The following is a 13,533-nucleotide window of genomic DNA, read 5'->3' on the forward strand; positions in this document are numbered from 1 at the left end:
TGCTTTTGTAGGTTCGGGGAACATCTGAAATATTATGTCTCTGTACCTCTCTGTGATCAGCACAGACTACATTCCACGCAAATCTGGGTGCGTCCCCTTTAAGAAGTGTGGAAACCCCGCCCTGGTACTGAGAGATTCCGGACACACCTTCCCAGCAACCCTCTGGGTGAGGCGGAACTTTTCCGGAGGCGGGGAGCACCGCCCCTTGCTAGGGCCTGGAGCGCTGTGAACTACATTACCCGAAAGGCACTGCTCCTGAGCGTCGACCTAGAGGACCGCGTCTGGGCGGGTTTTCTGGCGTGGCCGGCGGGCGACATTTTGTACGCTCTGGTCTGTTCACCGGTGGTGAGCTTCGCAACCCTGGGCCGGCGCGAGGTCAGGGAGGATGGAGGGCGTTGTGCTGGCTGCTCTGAGGCGGTTCTGAGGTTCGGTGTGGGCGCCATCCGCATTGACTCTGTCTCGGGGCCGGGATAGGGACCGCAGGGCCTGGGCTCCTGCTTCGCCCACAAACTGTGCTGGGGCCGCGCTGATGGATCCGATTCAGGTAAATGCTGCGCCCCCCGGGCCCTCAGCCAACTCTTCTTATTCTGCAGAATTTTTGTTCTTAGCAATATTCTCTTACAAGTGTCCTATATTTATATTTATTTGTCCCGCCAAACCTTGGCTTTCTGAATATTGAAATATTACCCGTGTAGAAAAAAATTACAGAGAACTTCCCAGTGTAGTTGAATAAACAGCTCTAAAATTGATATTCGGCCACTGCTCAAGTCAAGAAATGCGATATAAATAGGACCTCAGAAGCCGCCAGTGGGGTCCTTCAAAACAATTATCCCCATCCCCCAAAAGTTAAGGTATTGTCTGATGTTTTAAGTAAGTTTTCTTTTTTAAAAATTTATTTATTTATTAATTTTTGGCTGCATTGGGTCTTTGTTGCTGCGCGCGGGCTTTCTCTAGTTGCAGAGATGGGAGCTGCTCTTCGTTGCGGTGCGCGGGCTCCTCATTGCGGTGGCTTCTCTTGTTGTGGAGCGCGGGCTCCTCATTGCGGTGGCTTCTCTTGTGGAGCACGGGCTCTAGGCACGTGGGCTTCAGTAGTTGTGACATGCGGTCTCAGTAGTTGTAGCGCACAGGCTTAGTTGCTCCGTGGCATGTGGAATCTTCTCGGACCAAGGCTCGAGCCGTGTCCCCTGCGTTGGCAGGCGGATTCTTAACCACTGCAATGCCAGGGAAGCCGCCTTCTTGCTATTCTTTTTTTTTTTTTTTAAATAGATTTATTTATTTATTTTTGGCTGTGTTGTGTCTTCGTTGTTACACGTAGACTTTCTCTAGTTGCGGCGAGCGGAGCCTACTTTTTGTTGCGGTGCGCGGGCTTCTCATTGGGTGGCTTCTCTTGTTGCGAAGCACGGACTCTAGGTGCGCGGGCTTCAGTAGTTATGGCGTATGGGCTTAGTTGCTCCGCAGCATGTGGGATCTTTCTGGACCAGGGCTCGAATCCGTGTCCCCTGCATTGGCAGGCGGATTCTTAACCACTGCGCCACCAGGGAAGCCCTTGCTATTCTTGATACTTTTGCCAACTACGTGGAAATTATTCCACGACTGTAGTTTACCTTCGCTCAATTGTTTTAAAACTTTTTATGAATGGAATCAAGTAAATATTATGATGTGTTTTCCTTCATTTGCAAAACATGGCGTGACTTTACTCATGTTTTTCATAGCTGTCCGTTAATTTTTGTGTGTGTGTGCAGTATTCTTTACTATGGATATATGAGTAAAATGTCCTTTGAAATTCTGCTGTTGAAGGCTTTTTTGTTTTGTTTTGTTTTGCTTTGTTTTTTGGTCTGCTTTCTGTATTTTTTTTTTTAACATCTTTATTGGAGTATAATTGCTTTACAGTGGTGTGTGCTTTCTGTATTGATAAACATTGCTACTGTAGTCATACCTGCCATGTCTTCTGGGGTATATCAAGCATACATTTGTCTAGGGTATATGTTAAAATTATTATTGTATTTAAATGAACATTTCCACTTTTTAATCTTGTTTTGCTCCGTGTTACTAATTTTAACTTAGGTCTTTGAATGAGATGATTCTACTTAATCTATTCCATAGTTACATTTTTTAAAGGAATAGTTTATTTATTTATTTTGGCTGCACTGGGTCTTAGTCACGGCACACAGGATCTTCATTGCGGCATGTGGACTCTTCCTTGTGGCATGTGGACTGTTATTTGTGGCATGTGGACTCCTTAGTTGTGACATGCAGAATTCTATGTTGTGGCATGGGAACTCTTAGTTGCGGCACACACGTGGGATCTAGTTCCTTGACCAGGGATCAAACCTGGGCCCCTGCATTGGGAGCGCTTTACCCACTGGACCACCAGGGAAGTCCCCCATAGTTACATTTTGATACACACTTATTATGTATTAGGTAAACTTACAGTCTTACATTGTACGTCCACTTAGAGAATTTGTGCTTTTTCAGTGATTGTACTCATAATAATATATATTTTACTGTTAAGTTTTCTTACTCTGGTGGTATTGGAAGAGAAAATGATTAAGAAATATCTTGTTAAAATACTTGTTTGAAGGGGGACGAAGTGAATCATTGTGAGGATAATAAGTTATAAGGCTTCAAATCCCTTTCAAGACGTTTAGAAAGCAAGAAGATATTTCCATAGAGGATGGAATAGAGGTCAGGTCCTATATAGCTTGTTTCCTTTCTCTTAAGATTATTTTATTTTACTTTACTTTTACTTTACTTTTTTCCCCACCATGCTGCTTGCGGGATCTTACTTCCCAGACCAGGGATCAAACCTGCGTCCTGGCAGTGAAAGCACGGAGTCCTAATCACTGGTTTGCCAGGGAATTCCCCTCTCTTAAGTTTAAAGTATCAGAAATGACAACCAGTTATCCCAAACTGCTGAAAGGCAAGCACTTTTACTCTGATTCTAGCAACAACCCCTTTATCACAGATTCACTTTGGATGTGAAGCCAGTAAGCGGTAGTTCCATTCTCTATCACAGGCGAAAAAAGCATTTAGGAAATTACAAATAATTTCTGAACATTTGTGGGAAAAAAAAATGGATATATCAAATAATAGGAATAAATGAAAAAAGTACATGTTCTTGAATCCTATTATGTAATGTTATAATAATTTCAAATCAGAACTTAATCTATGGATTATGTAAGTTGGAATTTTATATAAAACAATTTTTAACATAAGCAAAGTAAAATTTGAAAAGGAAGTATAAAAACTCCTGGTCAGCTGTTATGGCCAACTACAAGCCACAAGAAGAGAAAAATGTGTTATTGGCAAGGGAAAGACAGAATAAGGGAATCAAATGCAAGTGTCAGAAACAGCTGTACATGAAATGAGTCTTAATTTTGATATTTGTGGCTTAGGGCTATAATAGTGTTATATATCTTGGCACAACCATTTCTTTGCCAACATGATCCTGTATTCTTTTTTCTCATTGGGCTCCAGTCACACTGTCCTCATAGATGATAGTCAAACATGCCAGAGGTGACTCTGACAAAGAGTCTTTGCACTTGTGTTTTCCACTTCTGGAAAGCCTTTTCTCAAGATATACTCATGACTTTATGGCACAACTCCAAAATACTTTCTGCCCTCTTTTACATGCTTTGTTTTTCCCTTAAGTATTTGCCTTTGCCTGAAATATTAAATGTTCACTCACTAATCTTTTTTGTCTATGTTGCTGATGAGAATTAATATTACATGGCCCTGGTTTTCCCACAGATTCCACGTTCAACAGAACCACTTATGAACCCTGCACCAGTGAGTGTAGGTGTCCTGAAAGTATTTTGCTGTCACTCTTCCTGGACTTGGTCGCTGTAGACCCTAGAGAAACCCTCAGCCTAGGTTTCCAAGTCCAGGCCAGTGGTTATATGGACAGATTCCCATTTTTAGCAGCCAGTGGACTAGGATGTGAAAGGTTGTCTTAGGTATGGGGATAGTACGTACAAATGTTTGAGGATGAGATTGAGATGGGAGTGTTTTAGGACTTGTAGGTCTCTGTTAATGTCTGGTGAGAGCAGAGAACAAAGGGGCCAGAGTCAGGCCTAGGATGGTAGCCTGAGAAGTTGGGTTTTTGTTCTGAGAATGATGGCAGATATGGAATTTTTGGAACAGGGGGGAAAAGTGATGTGACTTAGGTTTTAAGAGGTTACCTCTAGCTGCAGTGTGCACAGCAGATTCGGGGGAAGGAAGACAAGGAGATAATCAAGGAGGCTCTTGTAATCATCTAAAAGCACATTTGTTGTGCCTGGACGAGAGTGACAGATGTGGAGGTAAGAAATACTTGGCTTCTGGATTTGTTTCTTAAGTAGAGGTGGACCAGATTTTCTAATGTGGAGGGCTCACAGATGACTCCAAAAGTTTTTTTCCCTTTGCATCTGGAAGGGGGTATGTGCCATGAACTGGGATGGGGAAGTCAGTGGTAGGAGTCATTTTCAGTGAGAATATTAGGAATTGGCTTTTGGCTGTGTTGAGTCTCAAAAGTTCCATTGACTCCCAGGTATAGGAGACAACTGGCTGAACATGCAACGCTAGAGTGCTGGGGGAGGCTTCAGGATGCCCTTATGGGACAAAGGAAGAGACTTGGGCTGTCAGAAAGAACTACAAGGGTAATGAACATCAACGGGAAGATAGGGGGTAGGGAAAGTCCAGCGGGTGGCCCAGGTTTTTATGGGGGAGTGGCCATGAAATTAATGCAGAGGGAAAGCAGTAATGGAGGTGAAGTGATAGCAAAGTCAGGCTGATGCTTATTTCTCCTCCTATGCACTGACCAGCCTTTTGTGGTGGAACTTGGGGAGTTTCACAATGTCAGATGAGTTTTACCTAAGGTGTGTCAAGTGGGTGTGGATTTTGAATGGGTGTTATATGGACAAAGATTGTAACTGTTGAAGAGACATAACTTGCAATATAAAAGTGGAACCTGACCAGGCGTATTTAGATGTGCATGTTTTGACTGAAGTTAAAGTTAGGAACAAGGCCTGGTGGGGGAGCCTTCGGAACAGGGCTGGGGAACCGCCAGTGGAGAGTTGGGGTACGGCGGGATCCTGTTGCATTGGCAAGAACTTTCTGATGCTGTGTGCATAAGTGTATGTGAGGAGGCAGGAGACATGCCAATTTTGTGGGCCAGGTGGTGGTGATGGGTATCAGATGTATGAGGAGTTAGCCAGTGAGTAATACGCATGTGGGGAGGGTGTGTGACCAAATTGCCCCAGAGCCCTCATACCAGGAGTTTAAGAGAGGACGATGAGCCCAAGTTTGTTTGTGTCTAGGAGACATGATCCTGGGGCCTCTCAGGATGTTGTCTTGCTGGAGAGGGAGGGAGCCCTGAATACCAGGCCAACAGCTTAGATGGCATCTATCTGTCCACCTGCCTGTTGTTGCTGAGAGTTGTACCTAGTGCTCAAGGAAGTATGAAGAGTTATTAGGTACCAGTGCCCTCTAAGTTAGGGAGCTGTGGAGGATGATGAACCCAGAGTGAGTATGGGTTAGGGGTACTTATGGGGTCCTGGGGAGAGAGGCTGCTTATGTACACATCTGTCCCCATCATCACAGGGCTCTGTGACCTTTGAGGACGTGGCTGTGTACTTTTCCCAGGAGGAATGGAGGCTTCTTGATGAGGCCCAGAGACTCCTGTACCGTGATGTGATCCTGGAGACCTTTGCACTTGTTGCGTCATTGGGTAAGGCCCTCACACCTATCCCAGCATCCTGGGCAGGTCTCTGCCTTTCCCCTTTTTTCCAAGGACAACTCTTTTCTTTTCACAGCTAGACAGTGACCACATCTCTATTACTGCTTCCTTGTCAGCTGTGCTGTGGGTGCCAAGGCTGAGTGAGTGTATATACAATCTCCTTTCAGAAGTATCCCTAATACCAGATGCTCTGAAGTTTTTTCAGTGAAGGTTTTCTGGGTCAAATGATTTGGAATTAGTTCAGTGGGTTCCATTAGTCTCAGCCACTCCCTGTTAAGTTGACTCTGTAGACCCATACACCACCGTGCTCCAGGCTGTGCCCTCTAGCTAACATTTCCTGGGGCCTCACTATTTCAGGAATTGTTGGGACTCAATGTGGTAACTGTTTGTGGGGTCCACTTGATTGTTGCTGTGAGACCTTCCTCAAAGATTTTTTTTGTGATATTATTTTTCCCTCCTGAGGTTGTTTTGGGACTGGTTGTCCCCCTGGGCCAGTACTGACCTGTCGTGTCTTTCACTTAGGACTTGCATTTTCTAGGTCCCATGTTGTTTTCCAGTTGGAGCTGGGAGATGAACCCTGGGTACATGACAGAGTGGACATGACTCCAGGCACAGCTAGAGAGACCCAAAGTGGGACCCACATTGGTGATTGGCATCAGGAGGAGGAAGTGATATCATGGCTGGGTTCAGATCATATCAGGAACACGTCCTGTGCCCCACAATGTTTTAGGGCCAAGGCCAGTGACTGTGTACCTCATTTCTATCTTTCCTACCCATTCTTGATACTTTGCTCCTTCTGTCATTTCAACTCTGAATCTGAACCCAGGGTTATCCCTCACCTCTCTGTCTTCCACTCTTTATTGGTCTTCTCCATCATCACTCTGATGTGCTCTCCAATATTGGCCTACATTAACGTGTCATGAGTTCCCCCCGTATCCTTAAAATAGTCCTTGAACACTACCTACTCAGTGACAGCCAGATTTTCCTGAGCCTGGACAAACCTTTCCACACAGCACATGTGGCACCAGCAGCCAAGGCCCTGGTGAAAACCACACCCAGAGGAATGAGTTGTGGACCCCAGCTCCTCTGTGTGTTCCACTCCATCCTGTGTCTTTCACCTGGTGTGTCATCCATGTTCTGTGACATGTAGAGGCCCAATACTGCACAGCAGTCCTTTCATAACCTGCCCCAGCTCTCTTGTCCTGAAAATAGTCCCATGGATTTATTCGTTTCTATGTCAGCCACATATTTGTAATGGAGCTGCATCCTTCTACCAAAATCTACGTGAAGTTCACCCACATTTCTCTGCTTTCAGGGTGTTGGCATAGAGCAGAGGATGAGGAGACACCTTCTGAGCAGAAAGTTTCTGTAGAAGTGCCACAAATAAATACTTCAAAGACAGACCTGTCCACCCTGAAGTCCTATCCCTGGCAGAGGTTCTGCCTGTACTTAGAAGGTGGTTTGCATCTAGCTGAGGACCTTGTCACAAACCATGATCAGAAACTGTGTGGGGCAGGTGTGAACTTTCACCAGCACAGTGGAGAGGAACTCTTTAGAAGACATGTGGGTAAGACCTTTATGAAGAGCCACACAGTCCATGCATACAAGAAGTCTTTCACATGCCAGGAACCTGGGAAGGATTTCCCTGGTACCTCTGGCCTTCTCCAGCACCAGGTCACTCCACCAAAGGACACCAAGTGTGTAGAGGCCTCTCACAATGGACAAAGGCAGTGTAAATGCCACGAATGTGGGAAAGCCTTCTGCCAGAAGTCTAGGCTTGCTCTGCACCAGAGAGTCCACACTGGAGAGAGACCTTATGAATGTGATGAATGTGGGAAAGCCTTTGGCTGTAAATACATACTTGTTCAGCACTGGAGTGTCCACACTAGAGAAAAGCCTTATGGGTGCAGCGAATGTGGGAAAGCTTTTAGTGACAAACACACACTTGTTCAGCACCAGCGAATTCACACTGGAGAAAGGCCTTACAAATGCAGTGAACGTGAGAAGGCCTTCTGTCGCAAATACAGACTTGCTCAGCACCAGAGAGTCCACACTGGAGAGAGGCCTTATGAGTGCTGCGAATGTGGGAAAACCTTCACCCGTAAACCCATACTATTTAAGCACCAGAGAATCCACACAAGAGAAAGGCCTTATAAGTGCAGTGAATGTGGTAAAGTCTTTAGATGCAGCTCCAGCCTCATTACTCATAGAAGAATTCATACAGGGGAAAGGCCTTATGAGTGTAGAGAATGTGGGAAGTTCTTTAGCCAAAGCTCTCAATTTATTGTGCACCAGAGAATTCACACTGGAGCCAAGCCTTACAAGTGCAGTGAATGTGGGAAAACCTTCACCACTAAAAGCAAACTTGTTCAGCACCAGAGAGTCCACACAGGAGAAAGGCCTTATGAATGTGGAGAATGCAAGAGAGCCTTCAGCTGTAAACGCATGCTTGTTCAGCACCAGAGAATCCACACTGGAGAGAGGCCTTATGAGTGCAGTGAATGTGGGAAAGTCTTTAGGTACATCTCCAGCCTCATTAAACATAGAAGAATTCACACTGGGGAAAGGCCTTATGAGTGTAGTGAATGTGGAAAGTTCTTTAGGCAAAGCTCCCACCTTAAAGTCCACCAGAGAATTCACACTATAGCAAACACTTATGAGTGTAGTGAATGTGGGAAACATTTTAGCCAAAACTCTACTCTCATTTTGCACCAGAGAGTTCACCTGGAGCAAAGGCTTATAAGTGCAGTGAATGTGGGAAACGTTTTAGCCAAAGCTCTACTCTTATTAAGCACCAGAGTTCACATTGGAGAAAAACCACGAGTGCACTAAACGTGGCGATTTCTTCAGCCAAAACTCCCAGCTTACTCAACACCAAAAAGTTCATGCTACAGAAAGGTATCACCAGTACAGGAAATGTGGGAAATTTTTCTGTCAAAGTCTGCCCTGACTGAGCACCAGAAACTTAACAGCCAAGATGGACTCTATGAGCACAGTGAATGTAAGAAAGCTTTCAGCCGAAGGACTAACCTCATTCGTCACCAGAAATTTCCTACTGGAGAAAGGCCTTCAAATGAGATGAGGAGAGCAGTGAATGAGCTGTCTTCTTAGTTAATACATCATACTGAATAGGCTCTGTGAGGGAGTCATCAACTGGAAGTTGAATGCCATACATCTAAACAGCTCTAGTGTGCAGATTGCCTATGAGTACCAGGTTTGTAGGGAGCTTTTAAGGAGCTATGCTACTTTCTGACTTAATGTCACTGTGAGTTTCTTACCTCACCCAAGTGGTAGATCCCCATTCTTGGCACCAGCCACCTCAGTGTGATCAGGGTAGGTAGATCTTTGTGCTCTCTTATCCCCTTAGAAATGCATGAATAGCCTGAGCACTTGGGTGTTGTCATTCTCTTTGGTCCTGCCAGGACCAAAGCAGCTTTGACCAATGGAATCCAGTCTCGGTTCTGCTGGTGGCTCACAACTTATTTGGTGGCGTTGTCTCATATCATGCTCAGGATAGGTTTTTCAAGGTCTGAGTCACTCTGTTTGGGAACTATTTGCCTCAGTTTGCTCCACTCTATACCATAATGAAGACTATTTAAGCCACCTTTCATCTTGGGGTTTGTTCACTTTCAGACTGGTGTTGAGAACCAAATTGGACTGTCAGGATGATGAGGAACTGGTTTTGTGAGTGTTCCAAACTTCTTATACCTCAATGAGGATAGTATCATGGCAGAGAATAGTTTTCACTCCAGTTTTGGTCCAATCTGTTGTCCAAGGCCTCCTAGGGTAGACTGCAGGGCTCTGTGGGACTAATGTTGAATTCTGGATGTCAGAATTTTTGGTGGGTCCTGAGGTCACCTGAGATGAGGACAGTTGTGAGAACCACCAGTGGTTTTTGGAGGAACATGAATGGTTCTCTTTTTCACATGGGCTGTCACATCATGCCCCCAGTACTGTTCAAGAGAAGAAGTTCTCTAGGTCCAGCTGGAAAAGAGCCATGTGCCATAATGTGCCCAAAGTGGTAGGCTGCTGTTCCTGAGTGTTAGATTACAGGCATCAGGTGGGAACCATATTTCATACAGAAACACTCATGGAATTAATAGGGAGTGAGAGACAAGCAAACAAGAAGGGATGAGCCTTTTCTAAAGTTTCATCCACAAATATTCCAGTGACTGTGTCGCTTTAGGATAAAGTGTTTGAGGACATTCTCAGGAGTTCCAGAGCTGTTCCTCTCCTCCTGAGCCCCCAGTCAGTGTCAGATTGAATAATGTAAAGGTTTTAGGACTCAGCATCTGCACACAATTTATCTCAAGGCCATTGCCGCACAGTGAAAACAATGAGGAATGAGAGTGGAAATTGTGTAGTCCAGGCATGTGAATTTTAGGACCCAGGCAGAGTTCCTGGATAACTTAAGTGGAAAGAACTTTCACTGCTCACCCGGCTTCTTTGCTACTGCTACAGATTCCCTCCCATGGGCAAGGGGATGTGATGGGGTTAATGTGAGGTTGCCAGAGTTCTACTGAAAAGGAGATTCAGCAAAGAGATTAAGATTTTTATTTGAAGCCAATTTCTATTGAAATTTAATTAGCTGTATAGTTGGTATGCACTGAACAGAACATACCTAAAATGCACAGCTTGGTAAGTTTTAGTACTTTAAAGCCACGGAACCATCATCATAACAAACATCTGTCACTGCCATATCTACTTTCTGACATCTCTCTCAGGACTTTCAGGCAACTACTATTGACTGACTTTTCTCTCATTTCAATTAGTTAGTGTTTTATAGACTTTTAATATTATTGGAGCCTTAATGTTTACTTTTGTGTTTGTCTTTTTTATCTCCATGCATAGTTACTTTGAGAATCATCTAAGTTGCCGATGTGAATAATTCATTTTTTTCATGATAATATACTGTTTGGATATACCATTACTTCACTGGTATTGATCTGTTAAAGGATGGCGTTTTGTGGTTTCCAGTTTGTCTCACAGATAAGCTTACTATTAACGTACATAAAATCCTTTATATGAGCACATGGTTTCATTCTAAAATGAATGACTGTACCCAAATGCATTCCCATTGACAGTATGGGAACATTCCAGTTCCCCTGTGTTCCTCACCAGTACTTGGTTGGTATGGTCAATAGTTTGAATATTTCCTGTTTTAAAAGCATGGAGACATATCTCACTGTGGTGTGATTGCATTTCCCTAATGATTCATGATGTTGAACATTATTGTGTTCATTTGCCAAGTGTATATCTTCTTTGACAAAATGTCTGTTTTCTTATTAGTAACTGAGAAGTTAATAAATGTGTTGGAATTTGACTTTTCTTCAGTGACTTTGCTGGGTGGAATAGGTATTTGTACTCAACATTATTACTACATATACTTATTATTAAGATACTTCTATTACTTTAAGCCTAGACACTTAATAAAAAAGCCAACCGACCCTTCATTGTTGTGTTTGCCAATTTCCCTGGTATGAATACTCCAACTGTGGGCAATTTCAAGCTGTGTGTATGAGGTTATTACTGAACCGGAGGCACAGCAAGCCAAACGCTGAGATGCCAAGGTTTGCTGGGGAGTATTTCATTCACAAGAGAGGCAAGTGAGGACACAGAAGAACAATTCTCAGATCCACCCTCCCGGTGGCAAGGTGCCTGTGATATTTAGGGGATAAAGAGGCAGGGTGGTCTTAAGTGTGGGGAAAGGCCAATCAGAGTTAGAGAAAAGGCGAGGTAATTGGTGTGTACAGGTGTGTTTCATTACATGCTTCTTCACGATGCATGTTTAGAAGTGGTGTCCATAAGTGGACAACGTCACAGGCTCTACTCTTTTCTGAGGGAGCCAGAGAAGCAACAAATTGTCCCCCTGCTTCTGGCCGCCCCACATTCCTCCTTTGTGTTGTCCACCATGGCCTTGTCTGGACCCTGACCTAACACAGTGAAACTCATATATTGAATCTAAAGCTTTAGCCTACATCCATTGGAAGAGCAATAATACAGTGTTAATTAGACCCCAGCTATGGATGGATGCACTTTGTGTCTGAGTGACAACCTGGTATCATCTGCCCATTTGGTTTTGTAGGTTTGGGGAACAACTCATATATTATGTCCGTGTACCTCTCTGTGATCATCAAAGACTACATGAAAATCTGGTGCGTCCCTTTTAAGAAGCGTGAAACCTCGCCCCCTTCCTCAGAGCCTCACTCCCAGCAACCCTGGCGGAGAGGCGGCACCTTTCCTGGAGGAGGGGAGCACCGCCCCTTGCCAGGTCCTGGAGGCCTGTGAACTACATTACCCTGAAGGCTCTGCCCCTGTTCCTCGGCGCCCCTGGACCAATAAAGGCTCAGTAAAGAGGCACTTCCGAGCTAGAGGACTGCGTCTGGGCGGCTTTTCCGGCGTCTGCCGTGGTCGTCATTTTGTAAACTCGGATGTGTTCAAAAGTGGGGAACTTAGCAACGCAGGGCCGGCCCGAGGTCAGGGAGTCAGGAAGGCGCTGTGCCCGCTGCTCTGAGCTTAGTCTGAGGCTCGGCGTGGTTGCTCTTTGGCCTGACTCTCTGTCGGGACCGGGAGGGGTGTCCGTGCTCGGGCCCCACCTTCGCCCACAAACTCTAGCGATGGCGACAGCCCAGATGTGTCGGATTCAGGTAAATGCTGCGTCATCCGGGCCCTCACCCAACTCTTCTCATTCAGCAGTGTTTTATTTTATCTGTGTTCTCTTACCAGTGTTCTATAGTTATTTTTATTCCCCAAAACCTTGGTTTTCCGGATTTTCAAATATGACCTGCGTGGAAAAAGAAAATTGCAGAGAACTTCAATGTGCAGTTCAGTAAGCTCTAAAACTAATATCCGTTCACCACTCAGGTCAAAAAATGCGATATAAATAGGACCCCCAGAAGCCGCCTGCGGGGTTCTTCCAAAACAATCATCCGCATCCCCCCAAAATGAATGTACTGACTGATGTTTCAAATAAGCATTTTCTTTCTTTTCTTGATAGTTTTGCCAACCATGTGGGAAATATTTGATGATTCTAGTTTTGCTTGCTTGTTTTAAAATTTTTTATGAATTGAATCATGTAAGAATTCTGTGTTTTTCTTCATTTGCACAATATGGTGTTATTTTACCCATGTTTTTCGTGAGTATCCATTTTTCTTTCTGTGAAGTATTTTATAGATATTACTATATGATTAAAATGTTTTTATAGATCCTCTTCTTAAAGGCTTTTCTTTGTTTATGGTTTTTGGTTTGCTTTTTTGTTTGGTCTACTTTCGTATTTATAAACTTCGTACTGCAGTCATATCTGCTGTGTGTTCTGGGATATATAAAGAATGCACTTGTCTAGCGTGTATATCAAAGTTACTATTATATTTAAATGAACATTCCCACGTTTTGATCTTTTTTAGCTTCAAATTACTAATCTTAACTTAGTTCTTTGAATGAGATGGTTATACTTAGTCTTAATCTATCCTATAGTTGTATTTTCATACACACTCATTGTGCATTAGGTAAACTTAACAGTTTTACAGTATACAGGCACTTAGAGGGTTTTTGCTTTTTCAGTGATTTTACTCTTCTAATAGTATTTATTTTACTGGTACATCATCGTTCTCTGGTGGTATTGGAAGAGAAAATGATTAAGACATCTTGTTAAAATCCTTTTTTGAAGGGGAATAAAATGAATCATGGTAAGGTTAAAAAATTATAATGCTGGGAATCCCTATCAGGATGTTTAGAACCCAAGAACCCATGTTTATATAATGAGGGTGCAGTAAAGGTCGGGTCCTGTAGATTGTTTCCTTTGTCTTAAGTTTAAAGAG

The 13,533-nt window shown here is 43.9% G+C and overlaps 1 protein-coding gene across 1 annotated transcript; it reads left to right on the plus strand.

The window, feature by feature from the left end:
* Nucleotides 1-303: 303 nt before the first annotated feature.
* LOC116743520 (zinc finger protein 773-like) lies at nucleotides 304-11,167 on the plus strand. The gene is given in 6 exon segments (XM_032612040.1): nucleotides 304-544; nucleotides 5,581-5,707; nucleotides 5,797-5,856; nucleotides 6,239-6,325; nucleotides 7,032-8,438; nucleotides 8,441-11,167. Coding segments are annotated over 6 exon segments (1,926 nt in total). The 5' UTR covers nucleotides 304-529; the 3' UTR covers nucleotides 8,671-11,167.
* The last annotated feature ends 2,366 nt before the right edge of the window (nucleotides 11,168-13,533 follow it).

Source organism: Phocoena sinus, chromosome 19, assembly GCF_008692025.1.
Source record: "Phocoena sinus isolate mPhoSin1 chromosome 19, mPhoSin1.pri, whole genome shotgun sequence".
Lineage (NCBI taxonomy): Eukaryota > Metazoa > Chordata > Mammalia > Artiodactyla > Phocoenidae > Phocoena > Phocoena sinus.